This window comes from Phaenicophaeus curvirostris, chromosome 2, assembly GCF_032191515.1.
Source record: "Phaenicophaeus curvirostris isolate KB17595 chromosome 2, BPBGC_Pcur_1.0, whole genome shotgun sequence".
Lineage (NCBI taxonomy): Eukaryota > Metazoa > Chordata > Aves > Cuculiformes > Cuculidae > Phaenicophaeus > Phaenicophaeus curvirostris.
In genome coordinates this window covers 9,017,269-9,043,493 of record NC_091393.1, presented here as the reverse complement: position 1 = coordinate 9,043,493, position 26,225 = coordinate 9,017,269, and the positions used below count along the sequence as shown (strand labels likewise).

The 26,225-nt window shown below is 37.7% G+C and overlaps 1 protein-coding gene across 2 annotated transcripts in view; it reads right to left on the bottom strand.

Moving 5' to 3' along the window:
* Window positions 1–26,225, bottom strand: part of RNGTT (RNA guanylyltransferase and 5'-phosphatase) — a 189,613-nt gene that overhangs the window by 109,564 nt on the left and 53,824 nt on the right. For both annotated transcript variants that reach the window (XM_069851265.1, XM_069851266.1), the window contains exons 10-11: window positions 22,339–22,410; window positions 5,134–5,298 (exon numbers count right to left, since the gene is read on the bottom strand). In XM_069851265.1, the coding sequence (XP_069707366.1) occupies window positions 5,134–5,298; window positions 22,339–22,410 (237 nt within the window). The remainder of the gene's footprint in view (window positions 1–5,133; window positions 5,299–22,338; window positions 22,411–26,225) is intronic.

The following is a 26,225-nucleotide window of genomic DNA, read 5'->3' as shown; positions in this document are numbered from 1 at the left end:
ACCTTTAGCCTTATTGTTCCACTGAGAGTGACGGGCACAATTCTCCACAGGACCATGGACTGCACAGAAAGAAATTTTCTTTCAACTCCCGTTAGACAGCATTTTCACTAGACAATAGGCCTTAGCAATGACATCCAGGCATGGACTGTCCATGCTAAAGAGCCTTATAGAAGAACTGTGAGTTGATTGAGACAATGAAAAAAAAAGACATGCATCATTTCCAAGAGCTTACTTAATTCTATCTACCTGTACTTCCTCTTTGATATAATGAGGATGATGTCCTTGTTGAAAATCCTAAACTATTTGTATAAATAAAAGGCTAAGGCTCAAAGGAGAAGAATATGTAGCATATAAAGCATCAGCCTCCCTGGTCTTTAATATTTCACCATATAGGAATCCCAAAACTTAACTTCTACAGACAGCTACATGATGAGTGGGAAAGCTGGCAGATTTGACCACGTCATTTCCTTGAATTCTGATGCACACTAATAGATGAAAAGAAAACAAGCAATGCAACAGAAGTGGCCAATCACACAAGTGTAATAACAGCCAGCAAACATGGCTCAAAAATACCTTCTTAAAAGAATTTAGAAATTACATTAGAAGAAAAAATCACTCACAGAGTACATGTGTTCCAAGATAGCACTACAAGAGTAAACTCTGTTTAACAATTCTTTGATTACTGAGACAAATTTAGTGATAATGCATTCTCCATCAATATCAAAGTTCAACAAGGTAACATTTCTAGAGGTTTCAAGAATATAAAACCTGTCCCCGGTTGATTCTCCCTTTTTTGTCTTCCTCTTACCACCAAAACTCAGTCTTGCAAAAAGTAAAAAGAAAGGGCATCAAAACGTCTCAAAATAACAGTCAATACAATGTTATGAAGATGTAACATTGCAAAGATATAGCCTTTATTTCCAAAATCTAGTACTAACAACAAATATAAAGACACAACGATAAATGCTGCCATACTTTATAACTGCACTTCAAAATTGCATTTCATTTCACACTAAATTGATTTTCGCATTAGAAAAAACAGCTAGTTCTCTAACACTGTTTTTAAAGTCCCAAATCCATAACTCTAAGAAAAATTTCATTACTGGACATATTATATAACAGTACAAAGTTTACTGCTGTTTCAAGAAATTACTTCCACATTTTCACTGAGAATAACTAAACCTATGTGGACAACATTCTTCTTTTCGTGGTAAAATTAAAAGTTTTAGCCACTTATTCTGTTATTAAATACAGCACTGAGACTCCTAGTGTATTTGAGTAATCTGCCTACAAGCCACCCAAGGTAACACAAATTTACTGATAGGTACTATTGTTAATAAGAAATGGTGGATGACGGCTTTCAATTTGAAACACTATGTCTTAACTCAGGTCATGGAAAGGAATGATGGGGGAAGGCTGTGAAAGGAGACATCTACAGAGACATCTACAATATTTTCTTTCGTGAGGTTCAAACTGCATCCCGGGAATGTATTTCTAAATTGAAGTCCCTCAGAACAAAGATAAACAAAGATGTGATGTGTGGTCCCAGCTTTGGTAATTCAGAAGTAGACTTGATTCTTTTCTTGACCCTACACAAAACCCAGCTGCACTTCAAAAAATATACGAGACATACTGCTGCAGACACAATCCATTGCTTGCACCTATTAGTCCTGATATGCGAACCGAGATGCCTATATTTCCTTTCAGCAGCAGCCATCCAGTATATATTCTTCTTCTTGTCAGGCTCTGTAAGGAGCCCAAAGCTTAAGGCAGATCTCTCTCCAAAACTTCTTCTCAAATAGAGCGGCCCACAACTTGGGATTTTGCAAGACTGGAGGTACGACTACAGAATGCATACAGACACCATGCATCAAGGAAGTCAATCTTGCTCTCTCTCTGAAATCTACGTTGTCTTGTCACTCAAACCGCACATCACAAAGTATCACCAAACTCAGAAGCTTAATTTCAGAATCCCAGGTAAACTGCAACTGCAAGACCGCTTTCCGAGCACTGTATCAGATACAAACTTCAGAAACAGTGAAGCATCTGCTCAAATTGTACAAAATACCCTCCAAGCAATTATCTTGTCTGCGGTGAAAACACTACTAAAATAGACTATATTTGTTTTCCTAATTCTGATGAAACATATTCTTTTCAGCAGTATAGGTTTTCCAGCTTTTCAGGCGTGAATATGCTGGTGCAGAGGGCAACCTGCTCTGTGGCCAAAGACTATTACGTCCATCGATCTTTCTTTGAAAATAACAAGCCTTGAAGATGACCAAAGAATACACATCTTCTGGCAGTGAGGCAGAAGAGCTGGAGGGAGGGAAAAAGCTTGCACTTCTCAGATCACTCAAAGGTGTTAATTGAGATCGGAAGGATCCTGTCAGATCCTTTCTAAAGACGGAAGGATCCCACTGTTCTTGTAGAAGAACAAGAAAAAAAGGCTAATTAAACATAAGAAACAGATCTACTTAAGCATATTCCACTTGTAAGTCCTTTAGCATTCATTCAGCTGCCACCGTCTCTGGAGATGGACTGATGCACATGCTGAGTCAATCTGAATAAGAGCTTATTTAGAAGCTGGAAGGAAATCCTCATCTCCCTGAAGACCTTGCTGCACTGCACACAGAGTTTGAAAACCTTGTCAAGACATTTGTCCCTGATATAAAAGAAATCAAACTTGCTCTTTCAGCTATACTAATGAGGTATTCATTACTTTGAGTACCCTTATTGCTATAGCTGCAAGAGATGACTGAATAAACATAGGAAAAGATCTTTTGGGCAACAATACTATGCTCAAATAGTCCTCTTTCAGAATAGGGCAATGCTTCCAAATAATAGCCTTTTCTGATCACGTCTAATGAAAAATTCTGTTCATGAAATTGTGATGAATATGAAGACGCAATCTTCGTTATTTTCCTAAAGAAGTGTTACAAGAGTCACACTCATCAAGTTCACAAAAGTAATGAAACAAAAAATGTATTTTTGAGGTAAATAACAGCAACAATAATTTAGTCTACATGAGAGAGAATACATGTTTATAAATACTATTCCTTTTAGAGGACAGAGATTTGAAATATATTTCACTGCCATTATCTGTTCCATGGGTATTTTCATTACTTATAAAAAAAAGCAGCAAAACTCAGAAGAAAAGGAACCCCCCAGAGAAAGAAGAGGTACTATACAGCTGTAAAGAAAACCAGCCACTGACTTTTCCTAACTAACTGGAGGGGACATTAAAAAAAATAATCTTCCAAAACATAGTTTGACAAAAGCCATGATATTACTCTTAATAGCTTTTTTCCTTCCAATTTGACCTAATACAGGTGCAAAGTAGGTAATCATAAATGTTTGAAACTATTAAAATAAAAGAAAAATAACACTGGCTATTCACTCTGCACTGCCAGTAACCCTGCACTTTCAGCCCTCTGCATGTGTCTCCAACTGCTGCATACAGGAATATTCTTCACAGATATGGAAGTAAACAGGCCAGAAAACAGCTTCATTTTATAACTCGCAAGTTAGTCACATGTGACAGCAAACACAAGGACAAAATAAAGAAATACTGTCCAAGCATTAGCATCAAAAGTAGTTATAAGTCTATTTTGGAACAAATTCTAGCTGTGTATAGGTTTTTTCCTCCATCATCGACATACCTGATGTTTTACTGCAGGGTAATACGACAGTTTAATGTCTTAAAAGATTCATGCTCAGAGCTTTGACAAAAGTAGATAAAGACCAGTAAATAGCATCATTTCATTGCTAACTCTAAAAAGAGCCACAGTCAGAATTGCTAAATCAAATACACTTGAAAGCATATGGGCCATTCAGAAATCTCCTTTAGAGAGGAAAAACAAAAGTCATTGAGCCTAATTTTAATTTCCTAGGTTTTGCAAAGCAGGGGATCATTTCAACAGTCACGTGCTGGCAATTATATTTAACTAGCATGAGATTTGTTTACAGATGTGTTTTACCTAGACATTTTTCTAGGAATGCTTCCAACCAATTCTTAAGATGTTTCTTTTATTTTAATTTCAAGCTCAAAACTACACGTCCTAGACAAACAGCCTTTTTCTTCCCATTAAAAAATGTACTTCAAATTTACAAAGATAATCTGAAATAGACAATCAAAAAATGCAACAACAGGAATACAGATAAATAATTAAAATATTTATAGGGCTCTATTCACACAAGCTTCTCACAGAATTGTTCATGATTTGAACTTTCTGAAGACTGCTGCTCTCTGCCAGGTTTATTTGAAAGTCCAGCTTATGCTTTATCTCTTTACTTACTTTTCATCCACCCTTGGTTAGCCAAAACACCATTACTGCTCTTCTTGGGGCAAGACTCATTATTACCCTCTATGGGCTCAAGGAAATGACAAAAGCAACTGTATATTCATTGCTGCATGTTGATGAGACATGGCAGTACTTCCAGCAGCAGTGCTGAGAAAAATGGGTTCCTCTAGAAGAAAGTATTATTGAGGAGCCATTTAATTCACAGAAGATAATAAAAGTATAGACGTATCCTAATGTTCTTTGAAATAGTTGAAGAAAAGAGCACTAAATGAAAGACATGAACTCATTTATTTTTAAGCTGTATGTGTTACTTCAGAAGACCTAGGGCAGTATTTTAATAAGTAAAATGCGGAGATATTAACCAGAATGGACTGTTAGTAATCATTGCTGAACACAAAGTGGGAGCTCAATCACAATTCGTGGTTCTTATACTACGGCCAAATGGGCACTAGGATTAAAAAGAACATTATATTCTTACCTACAAAGGAGGGTAGTGTAATCAACACAGCCCTGAGACATTCCCTTGAGCTCAGAGGCATTTCAGATATAAAGCCATTAACTTCTATGTCATCACTCAACATTACAAAACTAAAGAATTAGATTTTGCCAAAGTAGAGGTTTTACGTATGGGAAAACAGTAATTTGGAAGAAACAGGTAGCCTAAAACCACTTTTCAGAGTATCCCAAACTGCCAATGAGTCCTCAAGCGTTTCTGAACACTTAGTTAGCAGAGGAACTTGCTGGACGCGAAAAAAGCTGAGGGAAAACCTGTACCCAACACTGCATTGCTGCTTTCAACACCACAACATAACACAATTGAAATCAAGTTTACCTTTCTTGAAGTGTAGATGTCAAAAAAAGGTTTGTTTCGAACACTAAATGGTTCCTGTGCTTTGTCAATTAGACCACTTTTCATCTTTTCATGTCGTGGAAATATAATCTCTTTCTCTATACACGCAAGTCGAACATTAAAATCACAGTCTCCAACAGGCTGTCCCTGCCAAGTTACAAAAAACAGTATCAAAACAGAGCACTTAACAAATTACCCAAATAGCGTAAGTTTTCCTTACACAATACTTAGTATCATAAAGATACAGAAAAATATTAAATCCTACATGGTTTTGCCAAATAACTGTGTTCCAATTGTCTCAGCCTGTAAGAGGCTTAATCAAATCAAAGTTCATAGAAAGATAAAAGACTATAACATGTTTTCAAGCATATATGATTTAAACACTTACTTACCTTTAATAGTTAAGCAAAATAATTTAATTATTCCCTAATCATAGCTTTGGATATAGAACCTACATACTTTTCCACACAATCTTCCTCTGAAGTAGTTTAGGTAATTTTGCTCATAATACTTTTAATGACAACACAACAATGTGACTTAGACATTTAAGTACACTTATTGTTTTAAATGCACTATACTAATGCCTTGAAATAAGTAGTAATTATGTAGATAACTGCTTTTCTGCCACAGAAAAAAGTATAGCTGCAGTTGGAAAATGTGCCAATAAACAGTGGCTGCAAAAACCTGCGAGATATGTGATGGCTCAGTCACAAAAAAAGTAATAAAAGCACTTCTCTATGTCTCAGTAGGGCACTCGGACTTCTCCAGATCCAAAATAAAGCAGCAAGCTTTATGTTTCTCTTTACGCATTTGTTGCACTGCACCAGACCAGTATGAGCGGTCAAAACGCACATTTGTCAGATTAATAATTGCTCCTAATGAGTTTATTATATTTTGAGCAATAGATACTGGGGAGGACACACTGTGGGTATCACAAAGAGAAAACAAGCAACTGGCAACTTATAAATTCTAAAGTTAGTTTCAATCAGGCATGGCACTTTATAGCAATATGGCACAAACCTCAAGATCTACGTTATTCCACAAATGATACAGCACTGGAAGTTACTTACATGAGATCATCCCTCATTTTGCCACCCCATCCACCAAAAATATAATTTTCAAATCCCATCCATTTCACGGTCCACAGAAAAAAAAGCTTACAGAGCTTTGGCTTCAAAACCAGAATTTTTGAAACGTAGAAAGCAATGAGCAAAGGCAACTGGGAAAACATGATGCTCGAATCATTGGTGGCAGTGATACAGATGAGCAGGAGAATTGCCTGGACTAAACACAGCCAGAAAAGGAAAGAGAATCCAAAAGGAAAGAAACCTTCCTCTAACATGCAACAGAAAGAATCAGAACTGATCAATATGAAAGAATGCAAAGGAAATTAATGGCAAAATAACATCTTGAGGGGGCATACCAAGGAAAGAGATGGAATAAGTAGTATCTGAGCACATATCATAATCAGAAGAAAAATGGAATGCCAATTTCACACCAACATGAGTTTAATCAAGTTCTTTCCAAATTCATCCTGGCTTTCATCAGAACCTTCTGCATTTCATGCTCCCAAAGTGGCGCTACCTTTCTCTTACTTTTCTTTCCTAGCATAAGATTCTTTGCCAGACCTCAATCAAAAGTCCTCAATTGTTTAGTGCAACAGCTTTAACAGAGATGCATTTCATAGAATCACAGAATAACCAGGTTGGAAGAGACCCACCGGATCATCCAGTCCAACCATTCCTATCAAACACTAAAACCATGCCCCTTAGCACCTCATCCACCCGTGCCTTAAACACCTCCAGGGAAGGTGAATCAACCACCTCCCTGGGCAGCCTCTGCCAGTGCCCAATGACCCTTTCTGTGAAGAATTTTTTCCTAATGTCCAGCCTGAATCTCCCCTGGCAGAGCTTGAGGCCATTCCCTCTTGTCCTGTCCCCTGTCACTTGGGAGAAGAGGCCAGCACCCTCCTCTCTACAACCTCCTTTCAGGTAGTTGTAGAGAGCAATGAGGTCTCCCCTCAGCCTCCTCTTCTCCAGGCTAAACAACCCCAGCTCTCTCAGCCGCTCCTCATAAGGCCTGTTCTCCAGCCCCTTCACCAGCTTCGTTGCTCTTCTCTGGACTCTCTCCAGAGCCTCAACATCCTTCTTGTGGTGAGGGGCCCAGAACTGAACACAGGATTCGAGCAGCAGTCTCACCCGTGCCGAGTACAGATGGAGGATAACCTCCCTGGACCTGCTGGTCACGCCGTTTCTGATCCAAGCCAAGATGCCATCGGCCTTCTTGGCCACCTGGGCACACTGCTGGCTCATGTTCAGTCGCTGTCAACCAACACCCCCAGGTCCCTCTCCTCCAGGCAGCTTTCTAGACAGACTTCTCCTAGTCTGTAGCACTGCACAGGGTTGTTGTGCCCCAAGTGCAGGACCCGGCATTTGGCCTTGTTAAACCTCATGCCACTGGACTCTGCCCAGCAGTCCAGCCTGTTCAGATCCCAAACCACACCACACCACGTGTAGTTTACAACCACTTTCATGCAGGACTCAGCTTCTGTACGGGGGGAGGCAGGACAGCCCCCCCCCCCCCCGCCATCACCGAGCTGGGAGCGCATCCTGCACAAAGCCAGGGAGAAATGCCTCCCGGTCACCTCTGCTCCTTGATCCATGCCTGTGAAGAAGAAGAAAGTCTATCTGGCTGTTAACTTTGCCTTCAACCTTGCCTTCCTTTCATACATGAAGGTGTTATCAGTAATGAGCCATTCAAATGGATGGGAAATTAAGAGTATGGTAAAATCCAAGGAGCAGGAGAATGGCTCATTTTATTCATCTGTCACAGAACACAGCTGGTTGATCTAAAAAGTTTTTAAATGCCACAGAGAAAATTCTGGGGAACTGTTCTTTCTTTCTCTTTTTACCCATGTACAACATGCCTGAGAACTCATCAGTACAGTAACTGAGCTTGTTCTGGCTTGTACATCTAATCGAAACACAGAAAACATATCTTGACCTCTGCAACAAGAACTGATTGAGGAATTCTTTCCTGGGAGGTGTGTATACATATTTTTTTATTATTTCAAAGAACACTATAAACTGGGTACATTTCAGCAAGAGGTGGTATAAATGTTCCCTACAGTAGCCACATTCTATGAATAGGCCTGAAAGAGAAATGAACTAATTAATGTTTCAAATATTTGAGTTTCCAATAAGTGTTAAAGTTATTTAGGGAGCTTGTTTAAAATGATTCACTGAAAAATGCTTTTGCATCATAACTTAAATTTATTTAAATTCCTTAACAGTTAAATTAAAATCTGCAATGACTTCATATGTACAGTAACCAGTTGAATCACTTTTCCTTTAAATAATCCTTTCACTTCCCCCATCTACTTGGAACTGCAGCTCTGCCAATCACATATTTTTATTTCTAAGCTTGTTAAGCAGAAGGGTATATTACTACAAGGTTCCATCACACAAAGGTCAGAGCTAGGTTGACGTAAGATTATATGAGATGGGAAAACATATAATCCTGCCAAGCAACTTCACCAGCAAAGTAAAGTGAGAAGTTAAGAAGTATTTAATTTTCACAAAAGCACATGACTGTAGCAATAAGAAAATTAACATAACATTGAATTTAAATTAAGGACATACTGAATAAAGGTAATATTGGAGGAGGAAGGCTTTTTCTTTGCTATTAGACACTTGCCACAATTGCAAAAAATGCTGCTAATATACAATAGATTTCTCCCAGACAGATCAAAAACCTACAAGTCATAAAATCCGAACTTTCAGCAAGTAAGTAGGAGGGTAACATAGGCTGCAATTAGTAATTTACAGACCTTGACAAAACCACGAAGATATTATTTAGTATATAAAGCACACATTTAGAAGTTGACTAAAAACAAGAAACTGATGCATGTATAGTCTAAACACAGACATCAAATCCTAATACGTTTCTAGGCAACACAGATGTTTTATTAATTTAAATATTCATATGTTTGAGATTTTATTTAAATATCTAAGTTTTCACTCGTCTGAGGAGGATGAGGGTCACCACTTCCTCACAGCATTGTTACTGGAGTGCATCACAAGCAGCACGTATTTCCTATCTATGCTAGAAAGTTAAACTTCCCCCTCACTGTAATTAAAATGTATCCTAAAGCAAAATATTGTTTAGACAATCCTCAAGAGAGGAGTCATCCATTGAATCACACACCTTCCTTGAGCAGCAGAATTCTCTTCACCTGTTGAAACCTTGTGCATTGCACTAAGAGGTCACAGCATGAAGTGGGCTTGCAATAGATGTGACATTGTAAAATATTGCTTTGATTTTAAGCACAATCCTCCAGATATCCTCAAAATGTAAAATGAGATTTCTACTGAGCTTTGAAATCTACCCAGGATTGAACATTTCTAAATTTAAACTTACATTGTTTCAAATTAACTTCTCAATAGAACCCATACACAATGAGTCACGTAGGAACGTAATGTAGTGTGCCACAAAAATACATATATGTTTAAAAATACTAAAAAACAACATTTGCAGCTGATTTAATACCCATTGTCTTAAGGGGGTGGGGGAAGGCAATTTAACTGATGGGAAAAAAAAACCCCACCACAACAAGAAAAACCTCCAAAACTCACAGTCCCAATAACATTTCGTCAGATGAGTGCTGAGAGACTGAATTTGCTCTTCATCTGCCATAGCTCCTGCCCTCCACCTGGTTCACGGAGACGTCAGTGTTGAAGTCACAATCTGATGCTGATACAGCCACAAGGGCTGGTAAGAAACTCAAATCCCTGTTCATTAAATAGAGGAAGACTGCAGCAACTGATTAGACAGGTGTAAGAGAATAACGGGATTTCTACTGCAAGATGACAGGTAACCCTGAGAAGGTACCACCACCCTCCAGGTTTGTCTCCCTTCCCCTGCCTCTAAGGTTTACCCTGTGGTTGCAGCCCAGTAAATTCAGTGAGCTTTACCTGGAAAGTCCTTCCCCTAGATGGATGCAGTACAGATAACAAAATGCAGTATATCAGGGCTAAATCCCATAAAAGTACGTTCTCTTAGAATTTGATATTTATCTGCCTTTGGCTCAATGTAGTTATAGTAAAAAGAAAAATAATGCCTGGGCCTGTGTAGACAGCTGATAACTAGCTTGGTCTAGGATAAACTGAGAATATTTATTCTCTTCCTCCATGAGATACGGTTCAAAGCCTACCTGCCAACAAAGCACGCTCCATTTGCTTCCCCAGAGCAGCACCTTAGATATGAATAATGCAGCACATACACGCATATACACTCCACGCACATCTTCACTTATTGAGCCATAGCAGAACATATGTCACAACTGTCTTAGCTTTAACGATTTTGAGAGAATAAAGAATAAGCCCAGGCTGATATTCTACCCTGTGTTTAACATTATTATTGACAATTCAAGGCACCCACAGCTGACATCTGCATTTCCAACGAAAGCCCATTATTATTTCTCCCATCTTCTGAAGACCATGTAATCTAACAGTTGGATTTTATATTAATGGTCTGGCATGTATTTCTTCCAACTGTGGGTTTATAGATGCTGCTAATTTTTTTATACACACAGCTTTATGTAAAAACAAACCAAAGGTGCCATTTCATTCTCCAAATAAAAGGATTATTATATTCAATCCAAATTTTTTTTTCATTTCCAATTACATTCTCTTTTTATAACAGGTTTAAAAGTAAAGTATTAGAGAAATGAAAAATTTTGTACAGTTATGACTCTTAAGTTTTTCATTTCTAAACAACTAGACAACCACTATAATCTGAAAATAAATTTTAAAATCTGTTTTTTCTAACTTTCATCACTCAAATATTCAAAATAGCTATGGTAATGGCAAGGAATTTAGCAGTTTCAAAATGGTTTCTAAAATTTATCTTGGCATCAATGAGGTACAGCATGTGAAATAGTGTTTCAGTTGTAACAAAACTGAAATAATTACTGTTTATATGTTGTCAGCTTATACAACGGACTATCCTTTGATTTATCACAGAATGAAAACGGTTTGAGGAATCAGGCCTATTTAAAAGACTGCTTAAGACATGTATTAAATTATTTGTCTTTCCTTTAAAACAAAACATCACTGAAAATAAATTCAGATATGTATGAATCAACAAAGAAATGGAGTTTGTAGCCCATGCATAAACATCAAGGCCTAACAGAACATACAGATCTAGCTCCATGTTTTTTTTTATTAGCAAACATAACTTGAACAAAACAGCAGGACTGTCAAAACTGTCACTAAACAGATAAGATCAAACCAGAAGAAGTAAATTGTACTACAAACATTACTCCCTTCCTCACTCCTCTCCTCCTTGGATTGCTCAAAACAGAATACAGATTTGGGATAAAAAGCATAAACTCTATAACTACAAGTGGATGAGAAGTTTGTTTCACCAGAGTAAAGGTAATGCAGATAAGGCAGAATATTTACGGTCAGTTGAAGTGTCTGAATTATGATTCTCACCATATCTCGGTATACGATAAAGTAGCAGACATATGGAAACAAGCATCTACCATGGATGAACACCTAAGCCCTCTCTTTTGAAAGCAAAGCTCCAGTTAGGCGCTGGAAGCTTAGTAGCCTCTATTTTGGGATCACCGACAACTCAGTCCAATTCATTGTTTGATTACATGTACAGTAACTTCATTTAGGATCTTTATAATCCTTATAAATCCTTCTGAGCCTTCAAAAACAGAACTCAATAAGGGGATTTTACTGGGATGTAAATGATTAAAACCAAAAGGAATTATGTTCTGTCTAGACTGGCTGCCTAGCCTCAAGTAATCTGAGAAGTAGATGGACTCGCATTTTAATTACAGAAGTAAAAGTCATAATTCTAATAGCCCATAACTATAAAATAGATTTGCCATCATCATCCTCAGATATTTACACACAAAAAAGATTGCATGTGGTTCTCCCAAGGGAATGTAAATCTAAATAATTTATTTTGCACTGAATTTAGGCTAACTGCAAAGTCAAATATCAAACACCTGGCCTTGCTGCTTCTGGTTTTTCCGATTATTTTTTCTAGTGCTTTTGTTGCATGTAGTATGGAGGCATCCTTACCTTACTGCAACAGACACTAGATGATCTAGTAAATATATTCGCTTTCTCCTTCTACTCTCCTCACATTCTCTTCCTTTCTACCACAAATAGCTATTGCTGGGTTTTTACCACACCGTCTTTAAGACAAAGAATTATCACTCCTGTGACTTGAAGAACTGTGGGAAAATCCCTACATCTTAAAGACATTATTCAGGGCACTTCATACTTGAAAAGACTGTGCCACTCATTTTTTTTAGAATATAAATCACTTTGTAATATTTAAAATAAGACTGCCTAGAACAGTAAGTATAAAGAATCCTAAAAACTAGAAAAGAGGGGAAAAAAAGTAGTAGCAATCAGCACTGATTCACAGATACTACCTTATAAAAGCAACCACCTACCTTCCCTAAACCACGAAAGAACCAGAAATTAAGTGTCTGTTTGTAATAGATATATTCCAGAAGACTTGTAAAAAATCTATAAAGTGAAGTCCACAATCTGTCTTGAAAATATCTAGGTCATTGTGTGCATGGTTAGCTTATAAGTAAGAAACACATTAATTACTATTATACCCATTTCAAAAGAAAAGCGGTATTTTTCTTCATATTTCTTTTAGATAAGAGAAATATTGTAAAAAAGGATGACAATACGGTCTTCGCGTTCTCTCCTAGACTAAAACATTCGCTCAGGTTATTTAAGCATATTAGCCATGGGAAAGAAAATATTTGAGAGCTCCTCCTTTCATCTTCATAAAACCTATCATGAATTATAAATTTATTTTAGAGTTGGTAACATCCTTCTGATCAACTTTGATTTTTGTTTTTCTTTAGTTCTAGGAACAGGAAAAAGATGAGAAGGTAGGACCCAGGGAGAGAGCTGAAAATATGCAATATTGAGACTAGATTAATTGCAGAAGAGGAGGAATTAAAACTAAAAGTAGGGAAATAAGATGCAACAAGATTTGAACATATTCCCACTGCTTTCATAGAATATTCCCCCAACCACCTTCTATTTTGCCTATAGTTTTTCCTCTTGAAATAGTGTACAAAATGCCCTTTGTTAGACTTAATTCCCAGTACTTCGACAACTGGACACAATAATGCAACAAGAAAACCTGCTCCGCTGCTAAGTTTTTCACAGTTTCCACTGCAGTTGTGGTCACTGCCAGCTCCTTGAGAGATCTGAATATTAGCCTGAGACAGAAGCTGGGTTGAAGTCCACTTGGCAGTTCCTATGGGAATGATTGTTACAAATTGAAAGTAGAGGGAGACAGGTTTTCTAGTCAATCATATGCTACAGTTCCTAGCACAACAAGATGATTAAAAATGTTCCAAATAAAAAGTAAGGCTTTTTAAGGCTAAATGTGAGACACAGAAAAACGTTTAGTAAAAATACTGAGAAAATCTCTTTGAAGAGACCTTCCAGGAACAAAAAAAAAAATTGTTTGGGGACTTTATTCTCTAAATTATGTAAGGTTTGAAGTATTTCAGTCATTTTCATTTACAATGCAACTTAAACTTTCAGGTCTTACTTTGTATTTTTCACGGTTTGCTGAAGAAGTGTCACATCAGAGTACACAATTAAGAGTAAAACCCACAGAACCTGAACATCTGAAAAATAGAAAGGATTTAATAGCATGGCAACTTCTAAAGCTGCTCTTAGAGAACTACTTGTCTCCATATCTCTCTCCCAGGAGCAACACTCTGTGCCTCTTTCCCTGACAATTATACTAGCGATAATGTACCGTTCAAAAAGGTTCTCATGAGACAAGCTTCACATGAAGGTATGGAAAAACCTCTGGGGAATAAAACAAGACATGACAAAATTTAATATACTCTTTTTGCTTCTATACAATAACCCATTAACTATCCTTTATTTTCAAAAATGGAGAAACCAAACTACCTTCACTACAATCCATAGTGCCCCCTGGGATGGGAAAAGGAGGATTTAACTCAGAAAAGTACGGGAAAGGAAGAGATCAGATGTGTTTTTCACAGAATCTAACCAGCAAGGAAAACAGTGAACCTTCAAACTAATTACCAAGCTGTAGAGTGCTCCTTCAAAACAACTACTTTATTAGACAAAAAATATAAAATTAAAAACATAAACCACGAAAGATATCCTGGTCAGCAGGTACTAATTATTACTCTTTAGCAATAATTTACTTTTTGTAGGCATCATAGCAGAAGAGAGTTTTAAAGAGGGATGCAAAAGCACATCAAAGTGCTATTTTTGAGTTGCATGTGCTCTTTATTCAAGCTCAAAGAGCAACAGGGAAGAAAAACACAATTATCTATTTGGAAGTTTACAGAACAGGTAAGGAAATTTGCAAATTTTGCTGCTGAGACATACAAGCAAGGTGTTCAATTACGGATGAAAAACAATGAACAGGGAAGGGGAATCAGGCAAGAAGGACACTGAAAAAGACAACTAGCTAAGATGCATTTTTGTTTATCTATCTCCACAGACTCAAAAGCTTCAGCAGCATCGCTTCCTTACCATGTCAATTCTACATCTTACAAGCTCTTCTGGCCCATCATTTGTTGCCCTCCCCGTTCTGTAATGCTAAACAATACACAGACCCTGAATAATATTATAACACATTACCTGGCCAGGCTGCCCTTTCTCTCAGTAAACTGTATTATAGAAATGGGAGGATGAGGAGAAAGCAATCTGAATGAGCCTCTCTCAGTGTGACACCAGAAAGCAAAGTGAGACACAAATGAGTAGGTGCTCTGTATTTCATTTCCCGGACACCTCTGAGCCATGATAGAAGGCAGTGATACATACAGATTTTGAGAACATAACACACAGCAAGAGCACCATAACAAACATCTGGGTGCTTGTTAGTTAAGTCTCCACAATAAATAACAGAAAGGGTGCAAGAGCAAACATGTGCAAAGCATCCTCATGTTCCAGAGTACTATTAGGAAAGAAAGCGTTTAAAAATCTGTATTTTGAAGTGGTCCTATGTGTGAGATGACCTCAGAATTAAAAGTAACCATGGAAGAGCAACTGGCAGCCACGTGCACTTGTAAACAGAAAAGATGCAATTAAACACTTGCACCTCCAAATTGTGCCCTCAAAATTTTCATGGTACATTTTTAAGATAAGGTTAATAAGCTAACAAATAAGAGACAGCATATACTGTGAGATTTACATCACTTTAAAAGGAGGTTTGTAATGGCAGAGTCAGAAATAGTAATATTTTACAGGGATTTAAAACAAAAATTTTTCATGCATGAATTCAATGAGCATGTTGGCTGTGGGCAGGATTTATGAGCAGCATATCTGTTTACCATGACAAATTCAATCTAATAGCTACAGCATTGTTATGCACAATGACAACAAAAGAAATCTTGATCTTGACTTAATTTAATGCGTGGAGTATTAGGAAATTTAATCAAAATTCTATCTCCTTGCTAAACATTAAAATAATCATTCTTTTTCAAGCATTCAGTCTATTCTTACCATTACAATCTGGTCTCATGAAAACTTGGCTAGAGTTTAAAACTTTAAAGGCCAAGGTTAGAAAGAAAAAGGAAAGTACTATTCATTTTCAGCATCTTTGCTAAGAATGCATTAATTAGATCCTAACATTATGCTAGTGTTACTTTCTATTACTTAATTAAGGAAAAAAATAGTTGTTTAAGTTTAGTGCCTATACATCAACACATAGCTATTGATTACAATCTTAAAAAAAGCCTCTCAAAACAAGGTTTCTCAGGAAGAGCTGTCTCACAGATGACTGGAGAATGAAGACGTATTCTTTTGGGGATTGTTTCTGATGAACGTGGATTTTAATTTACTTGTATTTGCTCCTAGGGCTGTTTATTGTTCTACTGTCAGCTTCCTCTGTAATACTACAATTACCCACCAAACTTGTTATTCACTACCAGGTAAAAGAGGTAGCGCTATGAACTCAGCTACGTACAGACACAAATCAGGAAGCAGGAAAGTAAAAGGCATTGCAAGGATTTAGCTCTGTACTCATTAAGACTAAACACCATAAGGACTGTTGGGTGCCATTAGCCTTTTATGTTCAGATGAATATGAAAATTCCAGATTTCACAGGTGCAAAATGCACACATAACCAAGGACATAAATGTGGACAAAAACCCCTCAAATGAAATATTGAGAGCTAAATAAATACATGGGGTTTTTTAAGAAATACTTTCTCATTTTTAAATAAAAAAAAAAGATTCTTCTTATGAAAAAAAGATCCATTTAGGTTGTAAGAAAAAATTGACTATAACTGATTTCTGCTTCAAGAAACATCTCATATGCCAAATGCAACTTGACATGATAATGACCATTTTCCCATGTTGGTGCCACCTTTTCCACTGACAAGCGTAAGTGGCATGCTAGTTTTCATACTTCTTGGATCTTCTTTTACACGGTACAGAATTCTGTTGTGGGAGGTAAAAGAAGAAGCATATTACTAGCATGGAATATCTGCTATTTCACAAAACACTACTTCCTGAACTTCAGAGAGGTGAGCCCCAAGTCTGTGAACTAGAAGATACTGTGGGTACATCGACACTGGTGAACCAAACCAGCAAAGCCCTCATCTCTGCTCCTGAAGCCACCGGCTGTCTGAGAAAGTTCATGCTCTCACTCTCCAAAAGAGAATGATGACACTTCAGATCAATTGATAAGCATGGTGCCTGAGCACTGTTAAACTTGAGTCTATTCTTGAGAACTCCTCAAGAGCACTGTAGTCAGCCAGGGCCAAAACTGCGCCAGGGACCATTTAAACTACTTAAAGTTAACTTAAAGTAACTTAAATTTTTAACTACTTAAAAACTTCCAGTAGCAGGATCCTGCCTTTTGTAATTTCATTTATTAATATACATTTATTCAAACTCCCAGAATGGGCTTTGAGAGATGATTTTATATTCTTACAATTGCTCTTTGTATAAAGAGTGAAGTAAAGCAGAAAAGAAAAAGCAGGGATTGCTCTGTTTCCTCCAAAAGTTGAGGTCAAAAGGCAGGCTTATTTCAGTAGCACATAGCTTCCTTTCTACAAATTCTATTTTAGCATGTGAGACAAAAGAAGCAAGACAGCAATGTCATATTTTGAGCTGCTATCAATAATCAACATCATGATTCAGACTGCAGAAAATTACAATTAAAAAAACCTAATCTTTTCCAAATCTCCTGTTGGATCATTTCTTCTTCCTGACACAGGTATCTCTTGTGACACAATCGGATGCGTTACCACAAGCTCCTAGAAACTAGATGCCACAGAAACGGTAATTAAAAGAAACAAAGACAAATATTTCAATCAGCATCCCTGAAGACTTGACTATTTCAGCAGCCACAGGTGATAAACATCAGAATTTAATACAAAATTTATCATGAAAAGAGACAGACAAGATAGGGAAAACATGGTTGTAATCTAAGAACTCCAGGATAATTCTCTCTCAATCACTGAAACTCAAATTTTTATTTTCTTTCTTCCTGAGAGTTTTCCTGTATCTAGAGCTAAATACACACTACATATTTCAATCAGTTTATTCTCTCAGTTTCCTTCATTTTTTCTAGAAGGATGCTGTAGTTTATTGCTGATACACCACAGCAAAATCAAAAAGCTAAGTATAATAAGCCCCACTGATAACAACGTGGATTAAAATTTGTAAAAGGTAGGTTTTCCCTGCTCATTCTCTCATTTTGCTCTCTCACTACCCTCTTCCATTTCTTTTTTCCTATACCCTCTACCAAGTGTTAAGTTTCTGTTACAATACTCTCCTGATAAACCCATCATCCTTTTTTAAGGTGACTTCCTTACCTCCCCTGAGTCAGGACTTCACCTGAGCATGACTAAGTCTGAAGAAAGATCCCTTGATGTACTGACACACTCAGCTTTGTGATTCCATGATGTTCTCCCAGAATCATAGTATTGTACATAAAATGAAAATTGTTCCCTTTACTCCCAGCTGATCTGTTTCTAGCAGACTACTGCTTCTCTTAAACCTCAAACCGACATTGGTCTTTTAAACACTTTCCAAATGCCAGAACTGCAAGGGACAAACTGAACACAACTATTTATAGTTTGGGAACTCTGTGGTTTTTAGGCTGAAACTTTAAGCGTACAGCTTTAAGAATAAAACATACCCTTTCACAATTTCTGCTCATAAAAGGCAACAGTGGCCACTGTACTCAGTTAATTTGACTCAGAAAAGCCAGACTAAGCATTCTGGGGTTCATTTGGGTATCAGTCTTCAGTCCTACATGTCTCCCTGTTAAAAGCCAGAGAAATACATCATAGATCAGAGACTAGGTTGCCCTGCCTTAACTGCTACCTTTCCAAACACAAATTTTAACACTATTTAGCTCCCTAAAACTATGGTAATGAAGAACTCAAATAAATACAAGAAGGGATTACACTACAGTTCCGAAGCATGACAATACTGCTGGCCAAATACACCAATGTTTCAAAATTTTATTACAGCATATGACATTTGGAAAATTTTAATTATGACATTATTTTGTTGTGATCTAAAATTTAATTCCATAGTTTTTCTATATAGATGTTAACAGCTTTCACTGTACCGTTTACAGTCTTCCTAAGGGGTGCCTGTTGGCATATATCTTACTATAAATACATGGTGGATTCTGAAAACTATATATAATCTTATTTTAGTACTAACTTCTGCATTTTTCTGTGAGTGCTGGTCAACCTAACATGATCTCTGTAGTATTAAGAAATAGCACACATAAGTCTTTGGGATTTAATATGGAATTTGAGAGTGCAATATTTCAGAAGGAATATTCTGACAAAGCCAGAGAACTTTTTAACACTTTCACTTAGCAAGGAGGGGAGAGTCTGCAGGCAAAACAGGTTAAGCATTTGATTACAAGGTCAGTTGAAAATATCTCTAGTTTACTAGACCTGACTAAAACATGCGGTTTGCCTGAGCAAAGGTATTGGTCAGTGGGGTTTGTATTCACATTTCTCCAGCTGCTATGTCACATCTCTAACTGCAGAGTATGCTGAGTCACTGTGGAGGATGAGATGGGAGGCATGCTGGAAATCTCATAATTCACATGAGAGACAGTGAATACAGTAACTCCACCATTCACCTTCAGAGGGCACGACTACTTTCACAATCACAAGGAATTCTAGAGCACCTCACACAGCTGTCTGTGGTTTTGGGGTTTTTTTGTAGAGTGGGAGAGTGTTTGCTTTGTAAGGTCCTGGGTCACATAAAAAGAAGCGTGGCCAGCAGGGCGAGGGAGGTGATTCTGCTCCTCTATTCCACTCCTGTGAGATCCTACCTGCAATAGTGTCCAGTTCTGGAATTTTCAACATAAAAAGGATATGGAACTGTTGGAACAGGTCTACAGGAGGGCTACAAAGATAATGAGACAAATGAAGCACCTCTGCTATGAGGTCAGGCTCAGAGAGTTGGGGTTGTTCAGGCTGGAGAAGAGAAGATCTTATAGTGACCTTCCAGACCTGAAGGGGCTACAAGAAAGCTGGAGAGGGACTGCTCACTAAAGGTGTGTAGTGATAGGACTAGGGGGAATAGCTTTAAATTAGAGAGGGACAGATTTAGACTAGCTATAAGGAAGAATCTCTTCACTATGAGGGTGGTGAGGCACTGGCACAGGTTGCCCAGGGAAGCTGTGGCTGCCCCATCCCTGGAGGTGTTCAAGGCCAGGTTGGATGGGGCTTTGAGCAGCCTGGTCTGGTGGGAGGCATCCCTGCCCATGGCAGGAGGGTTAGAACTGGATGATACCTTAAGATCCCTTCCAACCCAAACTATTCTATGATTCTATGAATGTTTCGGCTTTAAACAGCACTAATGCTTTGCATAATTATTTGATTTGAAGCTCTGCTAGGAGAATTTACACAAATCTAACTTGCACAACTTAAAAAGGAACTTATCTTTTTCTTGCCAGTTACAAGTTTTTAATAGATCTACCTCTCTTGGTGATAAAATTCTGTTGATCACTTCTTGCCAAGTCAAACATCCTCGGGTGCCCATTTTTGTAATTAAGCTTCTAAAATTAACCTAAAAACTGCTGTGGTTTTTAATCTTGGTAGTAGGACCATTGCTAATGACTCCTTGCAGCTGAAGCCCTGCTTGTAGTCATACTGATAACGTTATCTTAATTTGTCCTTGACATTAAAATAGTATTACGTAGTAACTAACTCCTCTCTCTCATCTCCAGCACATTAAAAAAAAAAACCACACAAAAAAAAATACATAAACAAGTTTTAAAGCATTTACAGCCCTGCTCAAACCTGTGTCTCTGAATTTACAGACAAGGATATGGTAGTGTCACACACCTTTTTCAAAAGGACAGTAAGAGCAGTGAATGGTAAGTTAGACACAAAGTGAGAGCAGAGACAAGGAAAGACATGAAGGTAAACAGGGAATCACAGGCAGAGGTAAGGAAACAAAGGAAAAACAAGAACCCAAGAGTACTTATAGAAGATCATATTTTTCAGAAGTCTACAAAGAATTTTTGCTTACTGAAATCATAGGAGGGATCCAGAAAACTATTACCTACTTTTCAGAAAAGTTTAAAGATCATGAAGATGCAGAATTAAAATGAGTTAACTAAGAGCTTCTATTCTTAAGCTAACATGTATTCCCCACAAATTATTACTTTAAAAGCAGTTGTCTTAAACACAGTATGACTACATTTCCAAGAATACCAAAGTTGTTTTTGGTGACTAGTACCCTACCTACATTTGCAACTCACATTTACACTGAGGGGCTGACTCAAGCTGAATAGTATCTTACTCAAGCTTGGACACACAGGTTTAGCAATACTGTTTATCATGCTGGGAGCACTGAAACAATTATTTTGTTTTTTTCCAGAAGCATTAACAGATACTAGCATGCTTTTACATGGGCGATTGTATCACAGGCCTAGTGACCAAACTTAACAGATTGTTGTGGTTTAACTACAGTAGGGAGCCAAGCCTCACGCAGCCGCTCACTCACTGTCCCTAGAATGGGATTAGGGAAAGAACAAAAAGGGTAAAAGTGTGAGAACTCAGGGGTTGACATAAAGACAGTTTATTAGGTAAAGCAAAAGCTGTGCACGGAGGTAAAGTGAAACAAGAAACTCATTCACTGCTTCCCATTGCAGGCAAGTGTTCAGCCCTCTCCCGGAAAACAGGGCTCTATTACACCTAATGGTTACTTGGGAAAACAAGCACCATAGTTCTGAACATCCCCTCTTCATCCTTCTTCCCTCAGCTTTATATGGTGAATATGATGTCATATGGTATGCAATATCCTTTTGGTCAGTTGACATCAGCTGTCCCAGCTGTGTCCCCTCCCAACTTCTTGTGCACCCTCAGCCTATTCATTGCTAGGGTGGGGTGAAAAGCAGAAAAGGCCTTAACACTGTGCAAGCTCTACTGCTCAGCGATAGCTAAGACATCCCTGTGTTATCAGCACTGTCCTGGTCACAAACCCAAAACACAGTACCATATCAGCGCCTACGAAGAAAATTTACTTAATCCCAATCAAAACTAGTACACACTTTGTTTTCAAAAAAATTACTTTAAATATGGTTTTAAAAATATATAGAAGATTAAATTTGTCCTTCCAGAAGGACATATTCTCTTCCTTAGACGTAACAGAGAAATCACCAGAAAATTTATTTCTTAATAAGGGCTAAGACAGAAACATGTGAAAATATGTAATAAATAGGAGAGCTTGCTGCTGAGTACTTAACAGAGGAGCAGCTGGCCTGGTTTCACAGAAATTTAATAAAGAGCCTAACAAGGAACACTGTGATGCTCTGGTAACAAATACACCACTTGCAGGCCAACTTCTCCATCTCCTCTCAGTTTCATTGCCTAAATAGTTTCAACATACTCTAGAAATTTTCCAGCTGTGTTTAGCAGACTGATTCTACCTGCCATCTTTTCCTGAGCAGGTGGAAATAAATCAATGGCTACTACAAGGCTGCTTTCAATCTTAACTCTGATTTGTTGCTTGTTATTGAGTTACAAAATATATATAACACTTTTGGTGTTTGAATTTACTCTAAGCCTCTTGCTTATACAAATAAGATAAAAATGGAAATGAGAATCAATAATAACTAATGATAAAAGCAATAAAATGAAAGTACTCACATTAAACTTAATAATGTCATATATCAAGTACCGGGGGACAACCTGTCCATTAACCTTGTCGATGATCATTTCCTTAAAAGAAAAGAGATGACATTTACATTTATTTCAGTAATATAGACAATTGTCAATACATCTACACATGTAAGCTTGCACATATTTGTAAGCGTGATGCAAATACTGGACACGTCTTGATTATGAAAAAGATTTTACAATGGGTCAAGACTATAAAAATATTACTGTGGTCTTAAGTGTCTCTCATTCAAAAATAAGCCAGGAAGATGTACTAAGACTCCACATTCTCATCTGCAATATTAATAGATTAGTTTCCCCACAGCTTTCAAAATCACTCTTTTTCTTGAGAGAATAATGAGTTAGAAACCTCATTAAGAACTGCGATTATCAGTCAACCAAGCCCTTTTGGAAATCTCACCTACAACAGGAACTACCACAACAAGGAAGGAACAAACAAGCATTAACATCCATTTTCTACGCTCAGGTTCTATCTTTTCACTTTAACAGGATCCTAGGCAGCAGTGACAACTGCAATTATCTTGAGTGTCGCACTGTGACTAAACAGAAGAGTTTCTTCAAATGGATATATCACAGATACTATCTGCATCACATGGAATTAGTTAACATTCAATATATACTGGTAAACCATCTTGAAACTACATCAGCTAGAATAAAGACTATTAACAACCGACATCCAAACATGGAAGTGTCTCCTGCACTTAACAGTACATACAAAAAAAATATACATTTTACATGCCAGTGCTTGCATACCTATCTTGGCCTTCATATGATATAAAATTAAAAATTGTTTGGTTTATTGGTTTGATAAAGAAATAAGGAATGTTTAGTTTGATATAAATTAGTCATGATTATAACCAACCAATTGGTAGGTCTTTTCCATATAACTGGAAATACTCACTTCTCTCAATGCAACCAATCTTCCCCCTGCCCCTCCCCTCCTGCCCTATTCTTGGCTAACAAGCTAGTTTTATCAGCTAAGGATTTTTTGCTGCCAACACCAAGTTAAAATTCCAAATTCACACATTGGACAGAGAACAGTTCAAAAAGGTGAAAACAGATCATTATAGCATGATGAAAACAAATTGTGAGCTCAAGAATTATTCCAAAAGAGAATCTTATATCGACTCAAATTAATGTTGTTTCATTTGTTTCTTGCTAGGTCAGTAGCATTTTCATGTTTCACAACCTTTTAAATTCTCTTAGGATCCACAACTTCTACAAATTAAACCCAAACAAGTCTCAACGTAAGACTGACTTTCAGCCTCTAGCCATACCAAGCCTCTTGAATTGCACCTAGCATTTAATCGCATTTGGCTTTGAAAAATAAGCAAGCAGTTGTAAAAACATTGATCTGTTTTAAAGTAAACACAAAGCTTGAAGCATTTTAAACTAAACTAGATGACATGAAACCATTGTTCTCAAAAAACACTGGGAAATACATCAGTTGCCTGCTTAATAGTTTGGAATCTCATCTTCTGAACATAACACTGAGATGGAGATTGGACTTTCACAGCCAAATACAGCATTCACAGGCATTGTGAATGACTACTTGAACTGCCCTTACACATCTTTCCACATCATTAAAAAAAAATAATTCAATGACTGAAAAATACTCCTTTGCAACATTACATTATCTTATTCTTAACTCTAAAAAATATTTAGTCACAGACATTGCCAAATAACATTGGCAAAAAGTCTGCATAGAAGTGATGCAATAAAACACTATTCTGTTACTTTCCAATATCCGAGTAAAGACACCGGTGAGATCTCAAAGGAACAGCAGATTCAGTGCTGCAATGCCTTCTTGAACAATAAATTTTATAACTAACTTCAAGAACAGGTGGAGTAGGTACACCCTAAGAGAGAAGGAAGGCATAACATTCAAACTTGGAAAGAGTGTGTAGAAATAAAATGCAGAAGGAGGTAAAAAAAAGGGGGGGGGGGGGAAGAAAAAAACCCTAAACCAAAATCTTACCCAGAATAATTCCTGATTATACTGTATTTCTTTCAACTATCAATCACATTAGCAGGTAAAAAAAATGTTTTAAAATGCATTTAATTGAACATATACTTGATGTTTAAGGACTCATTTCCTGAGCATGCATATTCAGAGCCTCAGCTTTGATGTAAAGCTGGCACTTGTATGAAAAACCCTGAAAACATTTCAGTTCCTGGTATTACATGATTTTATGCCTAATTTTCAAAACCTGAATCTCTAAATATTCAGTTTAAGAAGAATTATAAAATACAGTCAAGAAAACCAAGAATTATGTTTAAACCCTCTCTGGAATGTTCAGTTTTAACATGGAATTAGTTTCATAAAACAACTTTTTTTCTACTTCAGACATAGATAAACCCTTTTGACTCTACTACTGATAAATCATAGAATCATGGAATGCTTTGGGCTGGAAGGGACCTTTACAGGTCATTCAGCCCAACTCCACTGCACGAGCAGGTACATCTTCCACTAGACCAGGCTGCCCAGAGCACCCTCCAACCTGACCTTGAATGTTTCCCGGGATGGTGCCTCCACTATCTCCCTGAGCAACCTGCTCCAGTATTTCACCAGCCTCACTGTAAAAAATTTCTTCCTTATATCCAGTGTAAATCTACCCTCCCTTAAAGCCATCGTTCCCTGTCCCATCACAACAGACCTTGCTAAAACTTCTGTCCCCATCTGTCCTGCAGACCCCCTTTAAGTAGTGGAAGGTCACTATAAGGTCTCCTCAGAGACTTCTCAAGGCCGAACAACCTCAACTCCCTCAGTTTGTCCTTAGAGCAGAGGTGCTCCAGCCCACTGACCATTTTCATGGCCCTCCTCCAGACCCATTCCAACAGAGCCATGTCCTTCCTGTGCTGAGAAATCCAGAACTTAACGCAGGACTCCAAGTGAGGTCTCGTGAGACCAGAATAGAGGGGCAGAATCACCTCCCTGGCCCTGCTGGCCACGCTTCTTTTGATGCAGCCCAGGATACAGTTGGCCTTGTGGGCTGCGAGCGCACATTGCCGGCTCATGTCCAGCTTTTCATTCACCAGGACCCCCCACCAAGTCCTTCTCTGCAGAGCTGCTCTCAATCACATCATCCCCCAACCTGCACTGAAACCAAGGATTGCCCCAACCTGGGTGTAGAACCTTGCACTTGGCCTTGTTGAGCCTCATGAGGTCCACACAGGCCCAATTCTCTAGCTTGTTCAAGTCCCTCTGAATGAGACTCCTCACTCACACCCTCACTTTTCTTCCTGCCTTGCCTCTTGTTCTCTTTTCACATCCTGACTTAAATCCCAGTCACCAACGCAAATAAACAATAGCACAATATGCCTCAGAAGTAGAGATGACAAATTCCTGCGCTGCTCATCTCTGACATGACAACATTCACTGCTCTATTAGTTATGCCAATACAACTGTCATGTGGAAAAAGCTTTAAAGTGATCATAATTCAGATTAGAAATACTCTCACACATCATTATTTAGCAGCCCGATTTCAAAATCTTTCTTGAAATGATGAGAATTAAAAAATACCTCAGGGAACAGACCTCAAAGGCAAGTTCATAGACTGCTGGAGAAATGTAATATTTGAGAAACTGGTCACATTCAAATTCACTCAGTTTGATCTGAGTAACAACCCGATACTGTAAGTCTATACCGAAGCCAGTTTTTTAGATAACTAAAAATCACTTAAACCCAAAACCATGCACATGATAATAGAACACAAGTATCCATACAGCGCACCTGATCCATCCATTTCCTTTTATAGACCTCAAGTAGATTTAGAGACACTACTGTGTTTTCTAAAATTACCACTGACATGATGCATCATCTTTACTGCTTGTCCATTAGCTGCTAGTATTAGCTT